We start from the raw sequence: 26,671 nt of genomic DNA on the forward strand, positions 1-26,671 counted from the left end.
TCGCGCCGGGGCCTGATTGACGGCCTGAGTCGCTACACCTGCCTCAGTCCGCTTGTTCTTGTTCGTTTTCAGAATGGGACGCTGTTTGTTTTATGTGACTGGGCTCCACGGCAGCGTGCAACTGGTGGAGTCATTGACATCTGCCGCAGCGATTTGGGACTCTCTCATTTTATGGTGTGACACACATACGTATCAAACTGCAATTTAGTGTACTTAAGGGGTTAGTTACAAATGTCTGACGTCCAAAAGGGAAGCTTTTGCCACCGGCGCTTAAGCCATGTCCGGCTATGAGTGTTGACACTGTCGCTTAGCAAAAAAAAGAAAAAAAAAAAAACCCCACAAGTTATAAAACAACAGTTTTGAGTTGAATGTCAAACCTTTTAAAAAATTTCCTGTAACTAAAAGTTGAATATAACTGAACTCAACATTATCATGAAAAACTATTTTTTCTTTACATACACTGTCCATCCGAAGTTGTGTAACAAAAAACGGTTTGAACCGTAAACTTTTTTTTTCAATTAAGAAAAAAGCACATGAATTAATGAATGACTGATATTTTCATTCTGGGGGTGCCAGGAATGCTTTCATTGCAACAGAAATGGGAAAAAGAGAAAAATCAGCATGCTACTTCCTGGTTCACGGAGTGTGACGCAAGGCGTTACTGATGGATTAGATGAGAGCGAGTGAATGAGAGAGGGAGCAAGGGATGGGTTGTTAGAAGAGAAGGAAGTGAGTGACAGCTTTTGGACAGTGGAGGGATTAGATAATGGAGAAGGAAGGCCAAAGGTCATCAACGGGCCAGTAAGTGAGCCGTGATGTGTTGTAGCCTATGACATGAATTGTAGTGGCACTCATCTTGATTTTATTATTATTTTTTTACAAAATTTGGCTTCACTTCTGTTTCTGGCTCATACAAATTCTAACTGCAGGTCGTGTGCACACGGAAACAGAAAACTCTCACAAGTTCAGTTTGTTTTTCTTTATTAGGAGTCATATTTTGAACATTTTACAAGCTGCTGTTGTTGCTGCGTCGATGTTTTCACAAAGTGAGAGGAGAATGCGACACTGGAAAAACAATGAGCAGAGAACACGTCGTTTTGAAAGGCACAAAAATGTGTCATCATAGTTTTTTTTTTTTTTGCTGATGGGTACATGCAGACACAGCGAACGAGACCACTTGGATAGCAGCGACAACACACACCCACACACACGCACACTGACACACTTGTACAAGGGGTTGTTCAAACTTCAGACTTTTTTGGAATCAATACTATCGTGATAAAAGTCTAGTAGTTGATGTCGATAAGTCACTGATGATGTCATTGGTGAAGTAATATAGTCATATAATTTAGAAATCTGATTTTTTTTGCAGAAAATCGCTTCACCTAGTCCTCAATCTAAAATCATATGACTATTGAGTGGAATATTTATTTTTGTGTCGCGGACTACAATGCGAAGGAAGTCAAATTGAAGTCAGTTGTTTTTTCACCACAGTAAAAACAATCATTTAAAGTCTTATTTCTGACAGACTGGCAAAGAATCAAATACAAAACAATTGACTGTTTCTATTTCATTTGTGTTGTTGTTTGGTATGTGAGAATAGAGTCTCATTTTCGGTTCTGCCCTAACTGTTATGACACAGTGTCATAAAGTTCTACAGTACATGTTGGTACAGGCCGTAATATAAATTCTTGTTCAAACATTTGTATTATTGGACGTTTTATCACCAATGTTTTAGAGTCAATTCATGCTAGCGACAATCAGAATAGCCAAAGCTAGCGAGGCCAACTGCTTTTATTTCCGTACTCTTTTACCCATGCGGACATATAAAGATTGTGCCTCCTTCTAGGCTAATTAGAAGACAAGATGCCAAAAACACGTAGTGATGAGTCAACTTCAAGTCAACATTTTGACTCCTAGCTTCATCACTTATTAGCGACTTGTCGACATCATGCTATAAACATCTTTGGGGATGAATAAACTAATTGGCTAGACCCCATTAGCATTATATCGTCAACTTGTTGACTAGTCAATTAATCGTCTATTAGTGACTAGTTGACCTCCTGATAAACCTTATGGAATAATAAAGACAACTAGCTGACTCGGCGATTACTCCGTTCAACCCCATTACTGACTAATCGACAATCTAAATGTCGTTGTGTTGACTATTCGACAAATCGATTAAATCCATTATTAGCGACTATTTGACCTCGTGGCGAAGTAAAGTCTACACAACCCCGAAGTCCCAAACACCCACACACACTCATACACAACACACACACAGCTTTGTTAGTGGACACCACTTATGTTGTGAATGTTGTTCAGCTGACATAAATCACAAACATGTAAAGCCATAACTTACTTTGTGTGAGTGTGCATCTTATCTTAAATATCACCAAGATTAAATACACCGCAACGCTGCAGCCTTTAAATACATTTTTAAGTTAGAGAATGGCACGGCGGCAGATTGATATGGAATCGAGTCAGATCATCTTCACGTCTGCAAAGAAAAGTTGTTGTTTTTTAAATAATAATGGAGTACATTCAGAACGAGAGCGCTGTATTTTCTTTCTCGGCATCGTTGATGTGTTTAGTATTTAAATAGCTGGTGACGGGCGCTTTCAAGGACAACCTCAGCCTTCCTCTTGGTAGTGTTTTTTTTTTTTTTTGTAAATACTCTTTGATTGCTGCTTTTTATCACTGTCGCAAAACAAAGTCGAAAAAATGACAAGTGTTGCCCCGTTTTCCAACTGCACGGTACCTGCTCAAACAACTGCTAGTCAGTTACTATTTAATACATTTAAGCAGGGTACACAGATTTTTTTAAATATTTTTTTTAAACATGAGAGACTACAAATGATGAGGGAAAACAAAGACACCTGATATTTTGACCTTTGAATAATAGTAGGGGGGGCGGTCAAAATGCTCAAATTTGGTCCTGTTCGTGATATATAGGTGTACCCCGTTTTAGCTGTCCAACTCTACTGTCTCCATTTTGCCTGCATTAGCCACACTCAGTGAAAAGCTGACATTTTGTGGTACCATACAATGGAAAAGCGGCGCAACGTTTTTGCTTAGGCTGAGATTTTCCTTACTGGAGAGCTTTTACTCGCCATCATCTTCCTACCCTGACAGTTTCTGTTTACCACGCTATCGGCACCCGCAGCCTTCCACCACCATGTCCTGGTAATTCTTCAACACTACACGGTCCTGGGGGTCCAGGTAGAGTAGGGCGATGGGGCTGAGCGAGGTGGGCACGCAGCAGGCCCGCGGCACGGCGCCGTTGACCGAGTTGACCAACGTCTGCACCATGGCGTGGCTGGAGGAATTCATGTGATCGGCCAGGGGGAAACGGCACTCGCCCAGGCAGAAGAAGGCGTCGTAGCCGCTGGGCGCGATGATCCACTGGTGCCAGCCCACGTCGTTAAAATCCACGTAGAGGGGATGGCGACGACAGCGGTTGCGGGAGAGACGTTTGAGCTTGGCCGCGCGACCTCCGTTTCGTTTCACCCTGCCCGTTTGGCCCCCCCAGCTTGGCGTTTGATACGTTTTATCCCGGCCCCGCTTTTGGTCTCTATTCCAGCTTTTCCTAGGCACCCCGCCGATGTTCTTCCTACCGTGCTTGACCAAAGGTTCTCCGCGCCCGTCATGGCTATACGTCACCAGGAGGGGTCTCTCTTGGGCCCAGGTGTGCTCGTCCTGCCCCACCGACCTGCAAACCCTCAAGTGCCCCCCCTTATGCGGCTCCCCATCTCCCCGACCGGTGCTGTTCTCCGAAACCACCTCCAGGAGGAAACCAAGGTGGTCCGCTTCGTTCACAGCCAAATCGAAAAGTTCTGCCTTGAGGCTGAAAGTCTCCCAAAGGCTGCCGGTTGCATGACTTTGAGGCTCAGCGGTGAGGAGTCTGGTTTCTAGCAGGGTCGGGTCCTGCTGGTTTCCAGAAAGGTACAGGTTCAGTCTATGGAGTCCGGGGCCCAATGAGCTGGTCCTGGCGGATCGTAGGAGGCGGAGCTCAGCCGAGAGCACCTTCTCCTCTAAGGGGATGGAGGAGATGTTGAAAGAGATGTGCGCCCATTTCTGGTCCTCTGCTGTGAGGGGCTCTAAGGGAACAACAAGGGGGCAAACTGTTATTTCAAAATATTCCAGTATGGTTTTATTTACTTTTTTTGTCTTTTTTTAGCCACGTAAGAATAATATGTAGGACATTTTCAACGTGTATGAAGACACGTACTTGCTTGAACCATGTTTAGATTGTTAAGTGAGACTTGTTAAAGATATCCGCACCTGTCATAAAGTAGATTTACACATCACCGAGCGCCGATAAACATACAGCTTTCCATGCTACGTGCTAAAGGTCCTTTTCTTGCTCTCGTTTTGACACTGACGTGTGTCGCGGTGGTCTTACCAGTGTGATGGAAGCTGCGGATGGTGTTGGCCTGCTGCACGTGCTGGCTGGGGAAGCTGAAGGCAGGGTCCTCCAGCAGGTGGTACTGCTGCTGGTAGAAGCGGTACAGATCCATGAGGTACCGAGGGATCGGCACGTCGGGACGAGGGTTGGGCTGCGACTGCAGGCCCAGGCGGCTCAGCAGGAGACTCTGGATGGTCTGAGCCAAGTTCGGCTCCAGGGGAGACCCGGTCGGCGGCGGGTCTGAGGTGGCAGCCGACGTGCCGGCAAGCCTGCCATTGTCGGCCTTGCCCGTGTCACCCTGGCCACCGGACGAGGCTTGAGGTAGCAGCAGGACCATGAGGAGCAGGAGGTTAGCAAGGAGCATGGTGGACCTAACATGGGGAACAAGACAAAACACTATGATGGAAAACTGTAGATGGGCAAGCGTGATGTTTGTTTTGCTTTTTGTTGAAATCTCTTGCATTGATTATCTCTCCCTTCTAATTAACTCCAAGCCCTAAAAACGTGTGTGTGTGTGTGTGTGTGTGTGTGTGTGTATGTGTGTCAGCGCGGGAACGTGACCACAAACTGTGAGGTCACACAATTACGACCATAGCTAACAGCATACCATCATGACACAGATGTTAATAAGTCAGCCGGTCATTAAAGCGCTAACGGCGCTAATTGCGTTGAGGTGTAAAAACCAAAAAGTCAAAAAAATATATATATAAACACAACTGATGTAAAGGTAAAAAAAAAAAAGGAATGTTTTCTTTTGTCTGAGAATTGTATTTTACTTTTTTTATGCCACTTAGTGACCATTTCTTAGTTTATTTAAGCTAAAAGCTAAAATAAACCACGCCCCCCTCAAGAACTAATAAAAACCTACCTGCTCTAAAATGTAATCAAAACTAAACTCAAAATGAAATAACAACTTACTATCATGAAAAAACCCAAAACGATTATCACCATAGTCTGCTCTCCTTTATCTCTTTACGAGCCATCGAATCGATTAACGGCAAGATAAGCGAGGCGTTCGGGCCTCAAGCGAACACGTAATGACACCGTAATGGCCCGCTAATCTAGCCACACTGTCAAAAAAAAAGGGTTAGAGTGAGGTTACAGGTGTGACCGTATCTGTTTATGCTTTTATGCCGACATAATTGCGTAAGGCCGACGTGGGTTCAAAGGGCACGAGAAAAGCAGCGTGGGATCGTGGCGGCCCCGGCCGTTACAGCCCGATGGCCCGCCCCGCCCGGCAGGGAGCGTTTCACCTGAGGCGAAGGCAGTGCTGGACAATTACAGACGAGACGCTTCTCCCCAGGTTGCTAAAAGCGCATTGAGGACAAGCACAAGACATCACTCTGTACTTTACTGACCTACTAAAAGACAAGGAGAGGTTCAAAGGTTCACACGGCAGGGGCTGGGCGCAGAGATGCACAAAAAAAAAAAAAAAAATACTGACAGTAAAGTTGCTGGGGAAAAAGTTCATTTTTGAGAAGAAAAAAAAAAGTCAGAATATTAAATATTATATAAATCTTAATTGTACGACTAAAAAGCACAAGGTAAAAGTCATGAAGCTGTAAAAAAAATATTTGACTATAAAAGGGAACTTGAAAAGATTTTTTAAAAAGTCTGAATATTAAATATTATACAAATCTTTATTGTAAGACTAAAAACCATGAGGAAAAAGTCACGAAGTTGTAAAAAAACATATTTAACTTTAATAAAAAAAATAACAAATGTAAGCGGTAACGTTACAAAAAATATGTAATAATATTAGGAGCATAAATGATATGAGGAGATGAATATTTCCCAAGAATGAAGGAATAATGTTTGGTAAATTAAGTGTGAATAAGAACAAGGTATCACAAGAATAAAAAGAGAATAAAGCAGTTTTATGTCATGTTGGCTCCACCTACCACTACATTGACATTTTTATGACTCCTCCTCACAGAGACCTTTTTTTTTTCTATCCAATGTTCCCTTTGGACTTAAAAAAAAAAAAAAAAAACACTATGATGAATGTTTTCAGGCAAAGGTGAAAAGAAGGTTTTAAGGCAGCGTCTGCTGTGAGACATATTGGATGTGACCTGACCTCCCAGAACAGCAGACAGTGTGGCGATAAACTTCCATCCTCTCTTTTTATCTGTTGATTCCAACATGCCTTTTCCTCTTCCTTTTTTTTTTTTTTTTAAACAGAGACAATGCTTCCATAAATATTGTCACTCTAGATTTTAACATAACATAAAATATCAATTGATTTAAAAAGGCCACAACAAACAATCGAGTAATCAATCCTTCGATATTACATTTAGATGACATAAAAGCATCACTCATTTTCCCTGAATGGCTCCACCCCCATTTGATTCCATTTTTCCAAAACCTTCTATGAATGGTGTTTTTGCGGAAGAGTGCGCGGCACACGGACAGCCCCTAGTGTCACAGCAGCTGGCTGATTTATCCGCCGCCGCTGTCTTCATGTTACGCCTGGTCCTCAACTTTCCCTTCCTGTTGCTCTTCCCGTGTTTCTTTTCCCTAAATTCCTCCTCTCTCTTTCTCTCTCGCTCTCTTTCTAACTGTTCAGTCTCACTCTACAGCTCGCTTAGTGCCTGACAGCTAAAAATCCCGTTCGTCCTAACTCCATTTATTTTCATATTGGTGTACATTTAGTTCCATTTTTTTTATATATATATTTTGTGTGCAATCCAATGCACTCAGCACTTTTTATGATTCATAAACCCAACTCTCATTTCCATGACGGCTGTTGAACGAGTGGAATAAAAAAAAAAAAGTCATTCATTTCAAATGTTACAATGGACAAGCTTCGGGTGGAAATATTGACATCTCGTCTGACAGCTCGGCTCAATGTGAAAAAACATTTTTGAATTTATAACGCCCTCGGCGGCCTCACAACGCGCTGGCTCAATTACCTGCTGCTCTTTGAACTCATAATGGGAACACTAGTCAGGTAGCTTATAGAGCACTGGAGTTTGGATTGAGCAACTGCTGTGTTTGTATGTGTGTGTGTGCGTCCGTGCGTGTGTGTGTGTGTGTTTTCCCCAGTGTGACTAATGTCTTCAGCAGCATACTTCCAGACCAATGGGCCTCTTTTGACTGCTCAAGCAGTCCGAAATGTCATCTAAGAACACCTAAAAATACCACTGGTGGTGACAGAAGTCATTAGAGTTTCATGTATTCATAATTTTTTAATCAACATTTGGAGCGTTATGTCTAATGTAGAGCATTGATACTACAAGTCCCACAATGCACTGCAGTAGTAGCCACCATTCATGTCGATGTCAAATTATTTGTTCTCAAAATAGTGCTAGTTACTTTGTTAAAGGGTATCGTTTGCGTGCTGGTTCATTATACGGTGGCTGTGGAGGTTCAAAAAAGGATTAAGTAAAAATGAAGCGTTTTGGCTAATCCCAAAACAGGTAATGGTAAATCATACGTATGAATCTTACCATCGTCTCATCTCAGCACTATTGTTCGACTCAAAACGCGAAACTTAGATTAAATCTTTTTACGGAACACAATGAAGTATTTCATTGAAATAATTTGTACAGTGAGTCTCAAAATGTACTGCTCGTGGAACTCCGGCTCACCCTAATGGTACTTGAAAGAATCACTGCCCAAATACACTTCAGTTGTATTTAACTTTTGCACTAATGGTCAAACAGTGATTAATGTTATAATGACTTGAAATAAGATTTTTTTTTTTTTCACGAACACTTAGACCTACTATGCTACTGTATTTTAATGTTGGTCATCATGGTGGGACTTGAAGCACTCAGATTGACAAATTGACAAATGAAGCTGATTGATGAGTTGATTAGTGGCGCAACGGTCATTGTATCAGTATCGCCGCACTTCTCGACACCTGCTCATGTCATAACTTTACATTTTGTTACGATGACTCTAACTCCGACCTTTAAAATAATGTAATTGAATCGAGTTTTGCTAATGTGTTAAATGCATTCATTTATTATATTTGTAACATTTTACTCACATTTGAATAAATATACAGTAAAAAAATATCTGTACCAAACTATCACAGAATTGCTCCTGAGATGTGTGTATGCATGCTTGGACTCACCTCCAGGTGTGTCGGGATGCACGCAGTGTCCATGGCTTATCCTTGAGCTCCAGTGTTCCGATCCCTCGGTTCTCCCTCCTGCTCCTTTGGACAGATTGGATGGTGTCAAGTCTTGTGTGGGACTATTGTCTTACTTTTCCTGACTAGAGCGAATATACATCTGTGTCATGTAAATATTCTATGATGGATAATACTCCCTCCATGTTGTATCCAAAGGTACACTTTCCACCTGCGCTTAAAACACTTGTGCAGGTGCTAATGTGTGCGCACGAGTGTGTGTGAGTGGATCAACTCCCTGTTGGACCTCAACCTTCTTACTATATTGTCCCACTCCCTTCCTTTACTGACTCCTCCCCCTTTTTCTCTCACACTCTCTTTTTTCTCTCTCTCTTTTTTTCCTCTCTCTCTCTCTCACACAGACACACACACACACACACTTGCCTTTTCTATCTCAAAGTGAGGACCGGTTGAATTTTTCCTAGCCACTATCAAGTTTAAGAAACTAAACCAGTACACAATATTAAGCAAAGTAACAATTTAGCTTTTTTTACCCCACACGTCGACTACTGAAACAAACTCACCTGCCGTGTTTCACTAGCGCCATTGCTGCGGGACAATGGCTCCTTTATTATAAATACTTGGCCACTATAACTCTGAATGGGATTTGGTTATAATATATAATAAAACCAAAATGTATGAATGGATGAGTCAGCGGCCCGTGAAGTCAGCGCAGTTTACTTTTGTGATTGGATGGAAGATGGAGAGAAAAAAAAAGGTAGGCAGTGCTTGTTCACTATTAGCCAGGGGGGGGGGGGGGGGGGGATGCAAGGTGCACCCGTCCTTTCTGTAATTTGTATTCATGAAGTTGGCCCATGAGCAAACGTCTCTTTAGAATGCATCGTCTCGCATCTTAGCGCACACACATGCGAAACCTTCTCATTCATCACAACATGGACGCACACAACTTGTCATACAGACGCACACTCGCATTGTTTTCCTCAAGAAGGCAAAATGTCATTTCCAAATTGGCATCAGTCTATCTTGGCTCATTTTCTATCTAGTTTATCACTCACTCGACTCAAAATACTGTTATATCACAATTTTCGCTGTCAGCTTCTTATGTTAATAACATTTATGAGCCATTACTTTAAATCTTAATAAAGACATGATACCATTAATAAACCTACACATCATGTTATCATTTTTAATGTGTGCTACAAGCTGAGAAATGTGGGTCAAATGTCTCGAGGCATTACTAGCTACTAGACATGTCACATGTGATCTGCAGCGCTACTGACCGCTGCCTCCTCCTCCTCCTTCCAAATGAGAGTCAATTCCAGCCTCCAGGTTTCCCATCCTCTGGAAAAGACGTCTACTGCCTTGTCCCGCTGACTTCCGCTGACGGGGGTGGAGAGAAACTTTTCAGCACTCTCTTCGCAAGTCATCCATCGTTGCCGTATCTTAGAATAGAGTAGAAAATCGGTTGTTAAATGTTAATGTTAAATGTTAAAAGTTATTTATTTAGAAAATCCTTTAATAAACACTTTCACCATTATGTTAGACTTTGCATAGGCGGAGCTAGGATTTTTTTCCTTGGGGGGGCCAGAGGGTTCGTAAAACAAAAAAAAAAATGTTTTTACAAGATGGCATTTAGGATTAATTATGGACCTTTTGCTCTCGAGAGGAAAAGCATTTATTCTTCTGTCAGTTAGTAGATTGTTGGTTTAGCTAGCTTAAACAATGATGCATTCTGTCGAGCAATAGTTTTTGCGATTCATGACACTGCAGTTGCGTAGCGAAATGGTCGCAAACTGCGCCGTCCGCGTGTCCTTGGTGAACCGAGACGGCGATCTGCTTGATGACATATGAACAAGCAATACAGCAAGGTTACAGCGGTTGTCATCGCATCTTGTTCTTTCTCCTGCGTGGCACACGGCTTCTTTCCTCTTCCTGAGCCAATTTAGCTAGCTTCCACCAGGCTGTTTCTAGAATTTCAAAGTCATCTCACTCCTTGCACACAAACTTGTTGAATTAGTTCTGAAATGACGCAAATATATGTGGACTAAATGCAAACTGTTGTTTGTGTAATTTACAAATACAATGGAGATTAATGGTTAGCTCATTTGTCTCGTTTAGCCAAAATCCAATTGTCCCACAGAGGACTGCATGACAAAGTAGGGTGAGTCATGAAAGTAAAGTACCCCAATAGCTATGAAATGGGCAAAGATTGATGTTGCAACACTTAAGGTGATTAATTCCTTCGAGAGGAACGTGACGTGACTCTAAGCCATCGTTTCTTAAATGAACCTTTTTGATGACTATTGTCACAAATCCTATTTTCAGACCCAACCTCACTAGAGCTAAAATGAAACAGCACAAAATGATTAGGCACACTTAGATTCAGAGGCCACAAACGACTTTTTTGTTGTGATATTTTGACTTGCGTTGTCATTTTTTATTTTTCTAATTCTTAATAAGATATCCAACATGTTAAGAAATATTGTAGCCTACTGTTGACATGACAGGTGAGCAAGACACCAACGGCTAATTAGCAGCTAGCAAGCTAACATGCTTACTCATGACTTCTTGTCAAAGAGCACAAACATTTGGACTCAAAAGGTTGATCAATACGAGAAGATATTCCTAAAGTTTGTGTCAAAAAATATGATAACATGATAAGTTTCTTTTTTCATGATTCTTTTTGCCGTCACTTCCAGTAAAGACTTAGTGCATATTACTTTTAGGGCATTATATCAAAGCCTACATCTTAGGAATGACTTTGCAAACACAATGAAAAAAATAATAATAATTGAAGTGGATGATTTGTGAGGGTTTTTAGTCGGGAAGGACAAATGGATGTCTGAAAGTAGAGAAGGAGACAAAGACAAAATTGTATTAATGCAATACAGGGATGTGCTCCAGTAGAATTATGTACAAAGACAGACAGACACACACATACACACACACACACACACACACACACACACACACACACACACACACACACACACACACACAAACAAGGTCTGATGTTTTTTCATTCACCGCTGACAAATTCCGCAGTTGAGTTTTTTTGCACTGATAAGATGTCATTCCTTTATCCTGAGCTCAATGTTTATGAATAAGGAGCAGGAATTAGGAATTAAATACCGTATTTCTGGAAATAGTACTTTGCGAGGTCTACCAATGTTAGCGTGATTTTTTTTTTCTTGTAAATTATAGCTTTGTAAATGTGGTGTGGGTAGTAGAAGTAGTAACAGGAAACTGACCTTTCATGTTGACACAATGTGACTCGACCAATTTCTCATCCCAACTAAACAAATACTGCAACCCACGCAGGATACAAGCAGCTGACTTCTGGTGTACCTTTAAAGGTCTGGAGTTTGTGAGCATCTTCATAATCTTTATTTATAGATCTTCTTGTGTGTCCTATCGCCACAGATGTATGGGGCCCAGAACAAGGTAAACCTTCATGGTCCAGCTGTGTCCAGGTGTGGTCCGTCGTCTCAGTGGGTTACCGTGAAAATGCATTCCCAGTGCTTGGGGCAAATAGTAAATTTTTATACCCTGCATTGGTAAAGTCATCATATGATGCGTATCAGGATGTAACCATCTCTACATCTGTACTCATTGATATCTGCAACAGCCAAAATATGAGTTGGATTTCATGTACTGCTGTATAGAAATGTAACCAAAAGGAAGAACATGAGTTTTGTTTATGCATTGCTAGCAGTTTAAAAGCTCAGATATGCTCCACTTGCTTTGTAGCATCTCTGTTTATGCAGATTCCATCAGTCAGATAACATCAGCAAATAATCTCTGGCTGCATTAAGTCAAGATGCTGCTTTCCCACATCTGGCTCAGTTGTAAACATTCGTAAGTGGTACAGCTGGTGGGAGTTACAAGGTCTTGCTATCAAAGTGTATACAGTAAGTGTGTCGAGTGAAGCTGATGTACAAAACAGAGCTGTGCCCCAAGAGGTTGAGATGTTGTCCCTGTTCCAGCTAAGGGACAGAACTGTTAGAATTAGTCAGAAGTTGGACATTTGTTGAACCATTTTGAACTTTCTACCTCCAAGAACTCACAAATCTGGGGTTCTACAAAGACACACACCAATGCTCGTAATGACTCATGATCTTCTCAGTTATGAAGACAATTTCTACACCTGTACTCGAATAATTGATGTCTCCCATGGGCCTTACCCGTCAACTACTTTGAAAGCAAAACCTCAGATTCAACTGGTGTCTACTTTTCCGAGATACTTTATGTCTTGATAAACAGAGCTCCGCCCTTCCCTAAAGAGAAATTGAATGGGTCTTGAACTGAAAATCAGTTCCAAAGTCAAGTCTCTGGACGGGAACACTTTGGTTCAAATGCCAATATCGCTAAGGGTATGACCTTACAGACTTAGCTCGATCTTGATCCAACACCTATCCTTTTATGATCTGGGCTAATGTTGGGGCGCAATCTTAAGTAGAGGACATTTAATGGCTTCCCAAAAGAACTTTGATGCATTAGGATTGTTTTTTGAGACTTTACTATTAGCATGTAAGCATTGTACTGTTGCTCCCAGCCATCGCCACGCCTCCACTGACGTCCCACCACCGTGTCTTTGTCCTCTCTGAGTGATGCGACAGTAGAGAGCAGACAATGTCGGGTTACCCTGCTAATATGGGAAGAAAGACGGAAAAGCATCCTGGGCGGGCAGGTTGGTGGGCGGGCGGGCGGGATGGCAAGCGTCCCTTGGTGTTTCGCTGTGGCGCAAGTCTCGCTGATGATTCACCAGTCTGCACGATAAAAGGTTGACGACCCCAATTTGAGTAAGGCAAGGAGGAGGAGGAGAAGCGGGAGAAGAAGGTAGATGAGGAAGGGGGGGGATAATAAGAAGGAGGGGGACGTGGATACCTACGTCAGAGGCACTTCCTAATAGGCAGATGTCCTTGTCCCTGACACAAGTAAATCACGTCTCATGGGGAGAAGAATAAAAGATGGAGAGATTGCTGTCGGCTAGAGATGTGAGCGCGTGTCTTGAGTAGAATTAGAAGCAATTAATTCAGCTTCGGCACTGTTTTGATTAAGCCAAAGATGAGAGAAAGCGAATTAAGTAACGTAGATTAAGTGATTTAAGATGTGTGAGGGGTGTGTGGGCGGAGCAGCGGGGAAAACAGGTGAGTACGGAACAATGGAAAAGTACTCTAGCATCTTGTAGGTGGCGGTTAAAAGTCGCTGTTGATCATGAGAATACGATCCCACTGCCACTGCGAAAGCACTTGTGTGACACCGCGGGAGTTCGTTTGAGTTCTAATTTCTCAGGGTTGGTATATAATCGTCCAAGTGGCGGTAGGACGTCAGCAGCTCCACCGCATCACGGCGGCCATCTTCCTGTGTTTACCCCAACGGGACAGGGAGTGGACTTTGATGGGCTCTTACAGAAAAATTAAGATAACTTTAATGGCCATCTAATTGCCGCTTCCTTTCTCCTCCCCTCATCTTTTCTGTGACTTCCTGTCTAGAATGAAGCCGGACGACACACGTGACGCTCGTCTTCGTCGCGCACGAGAATTGATTCGTCCAATAATGAACCATTTTGTGTAGAAGAAGAAGCTGAGAGAAGGGAATCACAGCAAAAACAAGTGGCGCCGGGCCTTCTCATGTAAACTGTACTTTGAATTCTTTGGCACAAGCAGTCTACCCTGAAACAGACGTTCCATACTCAAAAATTGCGGTTGTATATAAACATACGGCCAATGTTCCAATGCGGCTATGCTCCGTCTTTATCTCCCCGGGCTGCTGGAGTCAGGAAGTGAGGCTGCCACAAGGCTCCTGGCCCTCACAATCACTGGAGCTCCTCCAACATTCCCCGCTGATAGCCGCTCAAATATGTCTAAAGACTAACAGTGACTCAGCCATTCCTATTGTGGCTGCATTGAAAACACCATGCAATGGCCAACTATGTCACGGTTTTAAACAAGCAACCTCAAAACTCATTGTACTGTATACTTTCGACTTATCGGAACTTTTAAAGACCATATAGATCCAATGAATGGTGTAGAGACACCAACATCCACACTGTCAATGAATGGGAATTGAAGCGACTCAACTAACTTATCCAAAATATGGCGCTATCCTGATGTAAAACAAGCTAGGCTTTAGCGGTTGTCACACCATTTTGAAAGCATATTTCCGCCACTGAAAGGAATGAAGTAGAACAAGGCCTATTTTATGGAGCATGACTGCTTATATAAAGCCTATTAGATATCCATTTAGTATTCTAATTATTTGAAAGTGAAAAGGAATTGGACTGTACAAACCAGGAGCAGTTGTTAGCTTAGCTTGCTACAGATAGCAACTAGGCCTCATCTTAAGTAGCGTAGAAACATATTGATATTTAAAGTTTAGGTTCTGGAAATGGAACCAAACAATTTTATTAATGTGTCCCAGTCTGCGGAGGAGCTCCAAAAGACAATTTACTTTATTTTTCATTAACACTATAATGTTCGATTCACTCCGGTAGGTTTAATCATATAAACAATGGTCTTGTGGTCTGCTAGACCAAAGTTACTTTGAAGAAAAAGTTACTTCTCTAATAGGTTATTTTTTTCCCCCAAAAAGCAACAAGCAAAGCAAACAAATTCTTGTCATTTATGTAAAATTGTGCGCAGATTCTTTTGAAATGTTTAAATATTTTATCCGTTTAAAGATGTCAAAAAGAAACATACTAAAAATAAATTAAGCGTGAGGTCACTTCCCAGTTATTTCAGTCTGGGTTTGGGTAAAGGATGATGAAGTGCTTTTAAAAGTTATCAGACACTTGCCAGGAAATGTGAGAGAGAGCCACAAACAGGAAGGACTTCTGAATGTGCTTCCTGTCGACCGGCTGCATGTTAGGGTCAGATTCCTTGGACCAACTGACTGACCAACTGTACACCAACACACACATGATGTTTTGCTTCTGAAAGTGGGGACTAGCAGGAAAGTGTGAGGAGATAACAGTGAGACTGTGTCTTCCCGAACGGTTACAAATAGAAGCTGCCGTAATAATTCAACTCACTCTTGGAATTGATCATCACAGGGATGAGAAATGTGTCTCTGAAATTATTCCAGAATACCCAGTTGTTGTTTTTTTATTCATTTTTATCCCAATGAATTATGGTAATATTATCAGACTGGTATTCACAGAGGTGAGAAGTGACCGTCTGAGGATGCTGCCCACAAAACAAGCATGTCTGCGTAAATAAAATTAACCTTGCTCGTCCTTCAGGGCTTCCTGATTTAATCACAGTGTCCCCGATGACGTCATTCAAGTCATATTTTGGATTAGGGAGGGCGAAGAGGAGGGATGAGTCACTCCCTCATTGATGACTGTCTCCATTGAGTGGTCGGATAATTCAGGTACAAAAAAAAAAAAAAAAAAGGAGAAAAAAGACGCAGGCGGAGCCCGGCCGCCTAATGGCACTCAAATAAAATGACTTATTGGAAGTCGCAAAATACACCTTTTAGGTAGATTAAATAGTATTGATGTCCCCTGCTCATCAGACTGGCACAACAATGAGGAATCCTGCAGCTCGGAATGCTACATGAAAGACATGCCATGTGATCACTGTTTGACTTGCTTGAATTAGAGGAGAAAAAAATTGCAAATTTTCGTTTTGTTTAAAGGTCACCTAGTGTGGATTTTGCTTTTTGAGATAAATACACTCAAATAAATAGATTTGCCAAGGTTATATCTAATTTTGACAAAATTTATGAGTCACTTGTTTTAGCGCAAAAGTACATCAATACATTTAATTGGAAATTAATTCAACTATTGTACATCCTTTTTTTTGCAGCCTTTAAATGGAAATTATGGAAACCAATTTCCCATCATGAAAAAAAAAAATGTTCAAAAGTATACAAACCACTGAATGAATTAGCATTTCAACTGCATTTATTCTCTGACAAGCAGGTTAAAAAAAATTATTGCCATCACTATTTATTGCAAAAAAAAAAAAAGTGCCATTGCCCTTTAGTTACTTGTATTTTTTATTTTTATTTTCATTGTCTAAAGCCAGTCACAAAACTTTACATATCAAACATGGTTGGGATGTGTACTGAATGTTTCTACATAGAAAAGAAAAAAGAGAGAGAGAATCTAAAGTTTGAAATAGGGACTGCAAGGTTTTTCAAATGTAATTGGCACAATATTGGTGGTGAAATATTGACATATGCAGTGGCTCGTAGACACAAATGCAGTGGCTTTTAGACACATGTACAATACAAAAGCTCATACATTTTTTTTCTTTTTATATAAAATTCAACTTTTCCAAAATGGAACAATGCTTTCCGCCCCATGCTGACCTCACCTAGAAAAACATGAGTCTATGCCGCCACCTTGTGTTCAGAAAGCAGATAGTGCTTTTGGTTTGCTGAAGTTGTTGAGTCAAATAAAGGCAAACCTCTCACAATGTGCATCTTTACGTGAACAAGTCCATTCTTACTTAGAAGAAAAAAAAAGTCTTCATAAATCAAAAGAATATGAAACGACGTCCTGGCATCTGATGAGCGCTTCCTTCTGCACACCGATCGGAGTATGCAAGTCGGACAGCTGCAGATTGAGCACGTCGATGTCGCAGCATCCGAACGTGGCGTCCACGGTCACGTCACCGTGCATGTTTAAGCTCACTTTCTTGTCCCGTGTGGCCAGCAGACACCGAAGGAAGCGCTCTCGTAACTCTGTACGCGCGCGCTGCTCCCGTTTAAGCTCTTCCGGGTCTGCGCACGCCGAAGATGAAGAAGCGATGGACGTGCTACACAGAGCGATGTAGCGAGGGGAGTTGGGGTCAAAACCGCGGCTGTGAGGGTCAGGGCCTCTCGGTAGACGAAGCACGGGCACTGGTGTTGCCATTTTTCAAATTGAGACTTAATCACAAACACAAAACATGGGCGAGTAAAGGATCCATTGGAGTCATGTGCTCCTGTCGTATTTTTTTTTCCAAATAAAACACACGTTTTGGGTGACATTCACAGTTCTCGGCACAAATTTAACATATATTGTATAAAATAATTCAAATAAATGCGTATTACACTTACCGACTCTGCCCTGGAGTTAGCAACCTACGGTCAAACTCGTACACAGATACCCAACGTTGAGCGGTCTTCTTCTTCTGTACTTAATTTGCTGCTCGTTGACGAGAAGGTTAACCACTGCCGTCTTGTGGATAGAAATAAATGTGCAGCTCGATGACGCGTCCAAAAAGTAATAATAATAATAATAATAATAATAATAATAATAATAATAATAATAATAATAATAATAATAATTGAATCAACTATTGTGCCTATATAATTTAAATATATGCTGCCTACTAGTAGCGCTATTAAAAAATTGTGTGTAAATACCCAATACCCAAATACCCATAATAAAATAATGTGTGTCCCTACATGTGTGTGTCTAACTCTCTTATAGCGGTCATAACATTGTTGCTGAATATGCAGGCCTATGTGTGTGTGTGTTTTAAGCTTGTATCCATGGATTGGAGCGCAGCAGCCAATATGTTTATAGACTTAGTATGTTTGTGGCCCATAAAAGTAGAGTCATGGCTGATTATTGAGCTGGTGATAAGCAGAAGCCTACCAACACACATCATTACAGCCTCCTTTAAAGCCATCTGCACACGCTGATGTAACCAGAACACAATTGATTTGGATAGTGGAGTTGTTGTTCTGTAAGTATCTGCCATTCATTCAATGATATCATTACAAATAAAACAGATGTTTGTTTTATATGGGTATTTTACTAATGCCGTATATTTTTTCCTATCTTAGAACAGGCCAGTGTTCGACTTTTTTTTTCTCCCAATGCCACTCAAGAAAGATTCCTATCCATCCCTTTTAGCCAGTGTGGATACGGCTCGCTTCATTTTCCTCGGAGTGCTCATTGCCCTTTACATGCTGGCTGGGGCTGTCTCATTTTCTTCCTTGGAGAGACCAGCTGAAATTCTGGCCCAACAGCATTGGCAAAAAAGGCTGTGGGTCTTCAGTCATGTGCATAATATTAGTTACCGGGATCTGAAATCTCTTTTACGCTACTACGAGGAGGCCAGGATGGCGGGTGTCCGTGTGGAACGAGGCAGAGCCCTGTGGGACATCCCGGGAGCTTTCTACTTTGTGGGAACTGTGGTGTCCACCATTGGTGAGTTCAGAGGATCAGCACAGCAGAATTTAGTTAACAAAGTTATTGCTTTTATGAAAAAATGATGAATTTTTTATACTAAATGGGAATAAATAAATAAAATATTGCCAGGTATGTAAAATGAGGCTTCAAAATCAGGTTATTGCCTCAGCACTCAAATCCTGCGGGGCATGTTTGTTGAGGGTGTAAAACCCTGACAAACTGAGAAATGGAGAATCTTTCTTACGGCTTATGACCAAATTCGATCGAAGAATACTAATCTCTTGATTTATGACTCTTTCCGCTATCTGTAGACTTCCTTTGTCACTGTGGAGCAGACATTAATGACAGATTGGTCTACTTTTGTTTTTACTGTAACTTCCATGTTTACTGACATTTAATGATGTAACCGGGAGACATTTGATGTTTCACAATAGGCCATCTGAATCACACAGTGGCATTCAAAAACTACCTTTTGCATCTTTGGAAGACCAAAAAAAAATGTGTGCATAGAGTATGTTGATAGTAAGGAATTATTTTTAAGACATCTTTTGTAATGGTGCCTTGTTTTCCTGATAGGGTTTGGTGTTACAGCCCCATCCACAATAGCAGGGAAAGTTTTGCTCGTTTTCTACGGCTTGTTCGGCTGCTCGGCCGCCATGCTATTCTTCAATCTCTTCCTGGAGAGAGTCATCGCTCTGTTGAGCTTTGTCTTATTCTGGTGCCACTCCAAGAAAATCCAAGACTGCAGATCACAGTCCAGAAGCCGTCGAGGAGGCCGCAAAAACGAGTGGAAGCCACCCGCCTACCAAGTGACCTTGTTGCTTTTCCTCGCCGTCGTGGTCGTCGCTTGCGGTGCGGCCTCGCTTTACTCGGCCATGGAAGGCTGGACTTACCTGGAGTCTCTCTACTTTTGCTTTGTGGCCTTTAGCACGGTGGGATTCGGGGACTTTGTGAGTGTTCAGAGAAAGCAACACGAAGACATCCGAGCGTACCAGGTGGCAAATTGCATTGTGATGTTTCTCGGGGTGTGCTGCACTTATTCCCTCTTTAGCACCATCGCTGAGATCATCAGACAAGGACTCGGCTGTATTATGACAACACTGGCCAGAGCTTACAGACGTTTTCTGCAACTCAGCTGCTCTTCTGACCGTATAAGATGTCCACGTGCAATTGATGCGTGCTATTATGATGAAACTAAAGTGGAAACAGTTTGCAACAGAGAATTCTCTGACAAAAACAATCAACGTCAGGTGAATTCAGACAGTAGTAAGAAATCACTTCCTGTTGGCTGTAGTCATTTGAAAGCTTGAAATTATTCTTCTGTATTGTGTTCATTCATATTATCGCATTTTAAAATTATGTTGATGGCTCTCGTCTCGTAATGTTTCATTTGAGAAATATATATATGTAACATTTATTTATCTCTTCATGTAATCACTGCAATTTTGTGCGTGTGCTGGGATTGTCAATCTGTGCAATTCCTGATGTTTTTTTTTTAATTCAAAATATTTCCTTGTTATTGTATACTGTCAAACATTTAAGAACACAGCAAATTTTTGACGGAGTGCTTATGACATGATTGTGTTTACCAGTTAATAGTATTGTCAGTTTTAATCCTCCATACAGCTCCATCCTCTTTGTGGCGTGCTGGGTGGTATCCTTACGCATGTCGGTGTTATAGTGCAATATAGACCCTCTTTGTTGGAGATATAAAACGAGCTTAAAATAATATGTAACAAAGAGTAATTGACTATTTAAGATTTAGAAACGCTTCAAGTTAATAATAAGGAGAATTCGGGGACGTTTTTGCGTACTGCGTGGAGGTCAAGCAATGTTTCGGGCGGAGGGATACATTCGTCCGAGAAGAGTATGAGGCCGGCGTCTCTTGGTTAAGGTTTCCGGGCAACTCTACTGCAATAACGGTTTACTGTCTCAACCGGTTCTCTGTCGTATACGCCAATAAAGCTCAATTAGACTCCAGCACTCCCGGGATAGTGCGTGTCATCGAGGTATATTACGTCTAAAATCTACAACTTGACATTTTTTTTTTGCCTCTCTCCATCTTCGCGGAGCTTGAAAAGTCAAAATGGTGAGTACCAGGCCAACGACGTGGTTAGCTAGCTTGGCAATGAGCGTGGACGGCACTCGATATTATAGTCAACGCTATTTTAAAACAGTTTCGATTAAACATCTTCGATATTAAGAGAGTATCATTAAATTTGGTTGTGTAAATTGAAATGTGCTGCAGTTTTGAGTATTCCTCAAATATGATATTTAAATGAGCTTAGCTAGCTAGAATGGGTATTCCAATATGGATTTAATAATGGCCATTTAGGATCGCTTGTAATCAATTTTGGAGTTTTTTTTTTTAAGATACACACTTGAGTTATAATAATCGATCCTATTTTTGTGTTGTAAAAGCCTCTACTGCGCATCTTATATATTGTGCTGTGTAACTAAATGGACGCCGCATCCATGGCGTTGCGGCGTAATAGCACGCCAGTCATTTCGATGATTCACAAAGGCGTTTAGTTTAATCCTTTGCTACACAAGCGTTTTGTTTTTTTTCTTTTCCCCAGCCTCCTCGTAGCTAAATGTGACCAAAGAAGAGTGGGCGTGGTGGTGCAAAAAGGGGCTGCTAAGAATAGACCACCCCGGCCCCGGTGTTATCTTGAAACTCATCTCGTCTCTTATAACCTTTCGCGAGGAGGCAGATGCATAAAAAAAAAAAAAAAAACAACGATCGCTAACGCCTTCTTAAATGCTCACACAATAAGCCGCCTGCACCCTTGGCCAAGCGGCTTCTTGCTGGTGTGCATCAACAGGGGGTTGTGGATCTCCTCTAGCATGCGCAACAAGCGTTCAAAGCGTATTCGCCACCCCTATTTGCATTACATAAGAACACTGCCCACAGGTAGTCGTTGCAGGCAGTGCCATGTTTCAATCTTTCCATGCACGTAAAGGCAGCTTTCTTCCTGCGCCATGAAGCCGAACCGCATTCTGCTGCTTGGAGCCTCCATGCCACCCCTATCTATCCCCCAACCCTTTTCCTCCTCCTGTGCCACCTATCCCCCCCCCCCCCCCCCACCCCCTCCCACTTCGAACCAAGCCATGCTTGGCGCAGTAGGCTGTCATCATCTGCAGTGCACCCCTTCACAAAGGGAAGAAACTCATTTGAAATCCTCTCAACTATGCTCCGATATGAAGACAACTTCTCGATCCTTTCCAGTTCATCAGCTCGGGGATATTTTCCAAGATAATTTGCAATGTCTTGCATCATTTCTTTGTAACCGCAACCCCCCCCCCCCCCCCCCCCCCCCTGTTCGGATGACTCAGATATATTCAGTAGAATAAGCGATAATGATGCGTCCACCGTGAGTGGAGATGCACCGATACCACCTTTTGTGAGCAAGTTTGCTGTTTTGATTCAAATGTATTTTATTATTGGTTAAAATAAAGGTGCAACAATTCATTGACAACTCATCATCAAATGAATTGACAAATATTTTGATCATAGTCAATTCATTGTCCAAATCTTTTGAATTTATATATGCTCAGATTTTTTTTAGTACTCTATGAAAGTATCTTTGTTTTTAATCAACATGAAGAATGTAAATCAGATTTTCTTTGGGAAAACACTGCTCAACATTTCTGCTTTTTTTTCTGACATGTTGCAAAATTACCTTGCATCAACTTTCAATATTTTCTGTACCGCTTAAAATCACGACGGTTGCGTATGAGCCCTTTTCACACTGCACTTAGCAGTGTGCCGCTCTCCCTTGATGAACATCTTCATTGTGAGGCGCGGGCACCACAGAATAGAGCGTTGCGAGGCTCCAGGGCGCGGCACGAGGGGCATCTTCCACGAAAGCGAGGCCCCTCAAATTAAAAGACGTTCTGTTCGAGAGCAGCGTTGCTATGATATCAGACAGTCCGACGGGAGAGTAATAAAGCGTGTGCCCATTTCCTTTTCTGCTGCATTCTTCTCCTCCCTAAGATAAACAAATACTTGCTAAAAGCTGTGACCAAATTGCATACTTGGCAACATTGTAAACTCTTAATTGTGTTAAGGCGGATTTGTGTGTAGGGAAATAATTGATCCTAACCACTTTGTAAATACCAGCGCTGTGTTCCGTGTGTATTTCCGTCACTACGCAATCTATTAGCTGTGTTCGACACTGAAAGTAGAGCGTGAGACAAGCAACAGGTCGACTTCACAAGAACTAAGTGGCTTTCAATTAAAGATTAAAAAAAGGTGCTTAGTGGCGGTGATCTTTGGTGTGCTACATAAGCGACCCTATTCACGTCTCACTAATTATAGCAGACGTGTGTATTTCGGGTTGTGGCATATTTATACCCGGCCCTCATCACACTTTGGCGGCTTTAACTGGACACGCTGACTGACTTGGACAGGCCTAGTAAAGACCTCACACGGGTGCCAGAGTGACACGTCAGGAGAAGTTAAAAATGAATTAAGTGTGTCATTGCACTTTTCTATGTTTAAAAATACCAAACCATTTTCCCCGTCTGTTGAGGTTAGGTGTCGAGAATTGCCTCAGTTGTACGGGCAGGTGTTTTTTTTTTTTTTTTTTTTTTTTTTTTCTCGAGTGAAAGTGAGCCGACAGTGATTTATCAATGTCTTCTTGTGTCAACAGGCAGACCAGCTGACCGAGGAACAGATCGCAGGTGAGTACATAGCGTAGCCACGCTTTTAGCTTTAGCGGCTCCGAGGTGACGGCGAGATGATCGACTGCCGAGGATAAACACTTAGCCCGCGGTTGTCACTTGGTATTCCCCGACAAGCCGCTTGACATCATTGAGCCAAAGCGGAAATCGGCGGGGGCTGTGAGTCAGTCTAAAAAGAAATCTATATTTTTGAGTCCATGCTATAAATTCACCCGAGCTTTTAGTTAGGCATCCTTCCAGCCTCCATTTATTGAAGCATTTTAAAAAGGCTGAATGAGTCACAACTAGCCACTTTCACTTTGAGTGTTTGTGTGTCACGGGGACCCATGTGTGTTAATTGTGTCGCCATACAGAGTTCAAGGAGGCATTCTCACTGTTCGACAAGGACGGCGACGGAACCATCACCACCAAGGAGCTCGGCACTGTCATGCGCTCCCTGGGCCAGAACCCCACTGAGGCTGAGCTGCAGGACATGATCAATGAAGTTGATGCAGATGGTGAGAAGGAGAACACATTTGGACTTGATGTACTGGATCTATGAGTACCACGAAATTTGTCTAAATTAGTCTGGGACTGTACCGCACCTTTTCAAATTTTCACAAATTGCTTTGTGTGCCTCGTCAGGCAACGGGACAATCGATTTCCCAGAGTTCCTGACCATGATGGCGAGGAAGATGAAGGACACAGACAGCGAGGAGGAGATCAGAGAAGCATTCAGAGTCTTTGACAAGGTCTGGACCTCCTGTGAGATAGCCGCTTATGAAGGAGCGATGTGATGAGCGTGCTTGCTCCCTCTGCAGGACGGCAACGGCTACATTAGTGCAGCAGAGCTACGGCACGTCATGACCAACTTGGGGGAGAAGCTCACCGATGAGGAAGTGGACGAAATGATCCGCGAAGCCGACATTGACGGCGACGGACAGGTCAACTACGAAGGTAAGGTGTTACTTTTTTGTGACTCCCAATGATAATCCAAAACAGTGACTTGACCAATCCTGGTATGATATTTAAAACATTTATATCCACAATTGAGTAAGTTCTCAAGTTTTTGTCCAATTTTCGTCAAACGTGCGTGAGGTAATTCGAAGCAAATCTCTGAAGTCAATAAACACTTTCACTGTGTTTGTGTCTTTCAGAATTTGTCCAAATGATGACCGCCAAGTGAAGAGAAGGCTGATTTTTCTCTTAACGTTGCTTGTCCTCTTAAGATCACCGTCTTTAAGAACAAAAAGGAACAATTATCAGCTGATGAACACCCCCCCCCGCCCCCCTACTCCCAATTCTCCTTTTACCCCCTTAAACAAAACCAAACATTTCACGTCGAATTTGGCCATTTGTGCTTAATCCATCCAAGTACTTCTGAGGTATCTGTTTAGCATACACCTACAGAATAATCCCTGAAGAAGTTAATGGACCAAGCTTTAAGAGGGCCAAAGGCCTTTTTACTTCCGACCAAGATTCTGCCGAGTCACTGAGCTCATGAATAATTTAGAGGAAAGAGCAGCGCTGCCACTGCAAGGGGGGTGGGGGGGGACATAAGAACCGATGCCACCGATCTTTAGAGAAGTGGGTTATTTCAAATCTTTCCGCTTCCGCAAAGAACCTTTGCCTCTCTACTAGCACCAGTGGCGATTTCTCTCAATACCAATTTGACTACTCTTCTTGCATGCAGCCGTTCTGTGGTGGTCTCCTGTCTCGACAAGGTGGTTCCGATCCCATCAGAGGTAGCGGTCAGATATTGTACACAGTGGAGGTATATACTTTCATATATAGCTATATATCTGTATTAAAAAAAAAAATTCGTGTCACTATTGGTTATTTCAAGAGCAACTAGTTGCAGTCTGTGGTGTTCATTGGTGCTTGGTCGGACATGAGCATTTTCAAAAAGTTTTGGCTAAGAAAGCGATTTGATACCCCGACGGGGTGTTTTCTGTCGTTTTTTTTTGGAGCGGGTGGCTTTTATGCATCGCCGCGGCAACCCAGCGGAGACGCGTGCGTGAACTTGTCGCTTTGAGGCTGATTGTTGTGAAGACGCTGCGGAGGAGCGCCGTTAATACAAAAGGGATATCCTGACGATACGATATTGATGTAATGCTTTCTAAATGTGTTCTCAAATATTATGTATGGATGACAAACTTTGGTCACAAACTTTCTCTCTCTCTCTATATATATATTCGGTATATTGGTGTGTCGTAAAGTTTGCATCGCCTGTCGTCGTCGTCGTAGTAAATGGCCCGTGCTCTTGTTTTCTCTTTGGTTTTGATATGTGCCATGAACGCTCCCCAAATGCCTCAACCCGTCTCTCGCAAGATTCCTGAGGAAGTTCTAAACATCTCCGGAACTCTCACACTAGAAGACTTTGACAGTTTGCACTCGGCATTAATCATGTGAATATTATTGCAAAAAAAAAAAAGAGAAAACTGAAATTTGACCGCTGCGGTAACTCGTGTGTCCCTAATTTCACTTCCTCGTTGGCTGTTCCATCTTGAGTTTGTAGTCCAGTGGTTTCATCACCTGCAACCTGCTTGCTTGTTTTACTCAACGGAATACTTATACTGTACTGTATGTATATTTACAAATACCTAATGTAGTCGGCCTGTTCTAATAAAACATGAAGAAGGGGTTGTAGCAATTTACTGGACCGGTTTCAACGTTTTAAACAGTTGGGGTGAGTCATCGTTGGAAGGGGATTGAAACTTAAATACCATTTCAATCGGCAATGTTTGATTCTGATGCGAGGAAGTCAACGGTGATGGACTGTTAGCTTCTGATGGCGTCTCAAAAGATGTAAAGATGTGATATATTTTCCATAAATCAATAAACTGAATGAGCTTTACTTCACCTGAATTTTCCCATGTCATATTTGGGGTTGGGTATTAGTTTATTTTGAATTTATGTGATTTATTTCTCTTATTTCAAGTGGTGTCAAACTCTGGCTCGCCGACCAAATGTGGCCCACTGTGTAATTCTATTTGGCCCGCACAGACAAATTGTGCGTCGACTTTTTATCACCATTCATCTTTTTTTTAAACATTTTAAGAGTTTCTACTAGTCTCTGAATTCAAAACTAGTTAAACGTTCATCCATTTATTCGGGTTGACACTCATTATGGCCCTCAGAAGGAAACTATGACTACGTCGCGGTCCGCGACAAAAATGAGTTTGACCCCCCCCCCCTTGGTCTACACTGATGCTGAGCCTTTGATTATTCTGCCTCTGAATTACTGTTCTTAATATTCTTTCCCCGCCAGTTCATTAAGTTTCCCCGTTGAGGATCGGTCAGCCTCAAAACAGGGTCATGGTGAGTCACCCGAGCCCTTGACTGGAGTAAGCAATTGGGCAGT

The 26,671-nt window shown here is 42.1% G+C and overlaps 4 protein-coding genes across 5 annotated transcripts; 2 read left to right on the forward strand and 2 right to left on the reverse strand.

The window, feature by feature from the left end:
* Positions 1–978: 978 nt before the first annotated feature.
* bmp16 (bone morphogenetic protein 16) lies at positions 979–9,944 on the reverse strand. 2 transcript variants are annotated; one of them, XM_085917218.1, is made up of 4 exons: positions 9,788–9,944; positions 8,490–8,573; positions 4,406–4,779; positions 979–4,100 (listed from the first exon to the last, which is right to left on the reverse strand). In XM_085917218.1, exons 3-4 carry the CDS (start codon positions 4,770–4,772, stop codon positions 3,151–3,153), a joined length of 1,317 nt encoding a protein of 438 aa, XP_085773344.1. In that variant the 5' UTR covers positions 4,773–4,779; positions 8,490–8,573; positions 9,788–9,944; the 3' UTR covers positions 979–3,150. The 2 variants fall into 2 exon arrangements, with proteins under 2 accessions (XP_085773344.1, XP_085773343.1); XM_085917217.1 differs by lacking the exons at positions 8,490–8,573; positions 9,788–9,944 and having other exon boundaries at positions 4,406–5,002.
* A 6,417-nt stretch (positions 9,945–16,361) lies between these two features.
* gemin7 (gem (nuclear organelle) associated protein 7) lies at positions 16,362–17,702 on the reverse strand. Its single transcript, XM_085916511.1, has 2 exons — positions 17,559–17,702; positions 16,362–17,387 (listed from the first exon to the last, which is right to left on the reverse strand). The coding sequence occupies exon 2, from the start codon at positions 17,371–17,373 to the stop codon at positions 16,987–16,989; it is 387 nt and encodes a 128-aa protein (XP_085772637.1). The 5' UTR covers positions 17,374–17,387; positions 17,559–17,702; the 3' UTR covers positions 16,362–16,986.
* Positions 17,703–18,326: 624 nt separating this feature from the next.
* Positions 18,327–20,323, forward strand: kcnk20 (potassium channel, subfamily K, member 20). Its single transcript, XM_085916394.1, has 3 exons — positions 18,327–18,660; positions 19,219–19,791; positions 20,235–20,323. Exons 1-3 carry the CDS (start codon positions 18,327–18,329, stop codon positions 20,321–20,323), a joined length of 996 nt encoding a protein of 331 aa, XP_085772520.1.
* Positions 20,324–20,519: 196 nt separating this feature from the next.
* On the forward strand, positions 20,520–26,169 carry calm3a (calmodulin 3a (phosphorylase kinase, delta)). Its single transcript, XM_085916110.1, has 6 exons — positions 20,520–20,731; positions 23,298–23,328; positions 23,682–23,825; positions 23,953–24,059; positions 24,129–24,264; positions 24,465–26,169. Exons 1-6 carry the CDS (start codon positions 20,729–20,731, stop codon positions 24,491–24,493), a joined length of 450 nt encoding a protein of 149 aa, XP_085772236.1. The 5' UTR covers positions 20,520–20,728; the 3' UTR covers positions 24,494–26,169.
* Positions 26,170–26,671: the final 502 nt, after the last annotated feature.

This window comes from Syngnathus leptorhynchus, chromosome 7, assembly GCF_054491065.1.
Source record: "Syngnathus leptorhynchus isolate UIUO chromosome 7, UIUO_Slep, whole genome shotgun sequence".
Lineage (NCBI taxonomy): Eukaryota > Metazoa > Chordata > Actinopteri > Syngnathiformes > Syngnathidae > Syngnathus > Syngnathus leptorhynchus.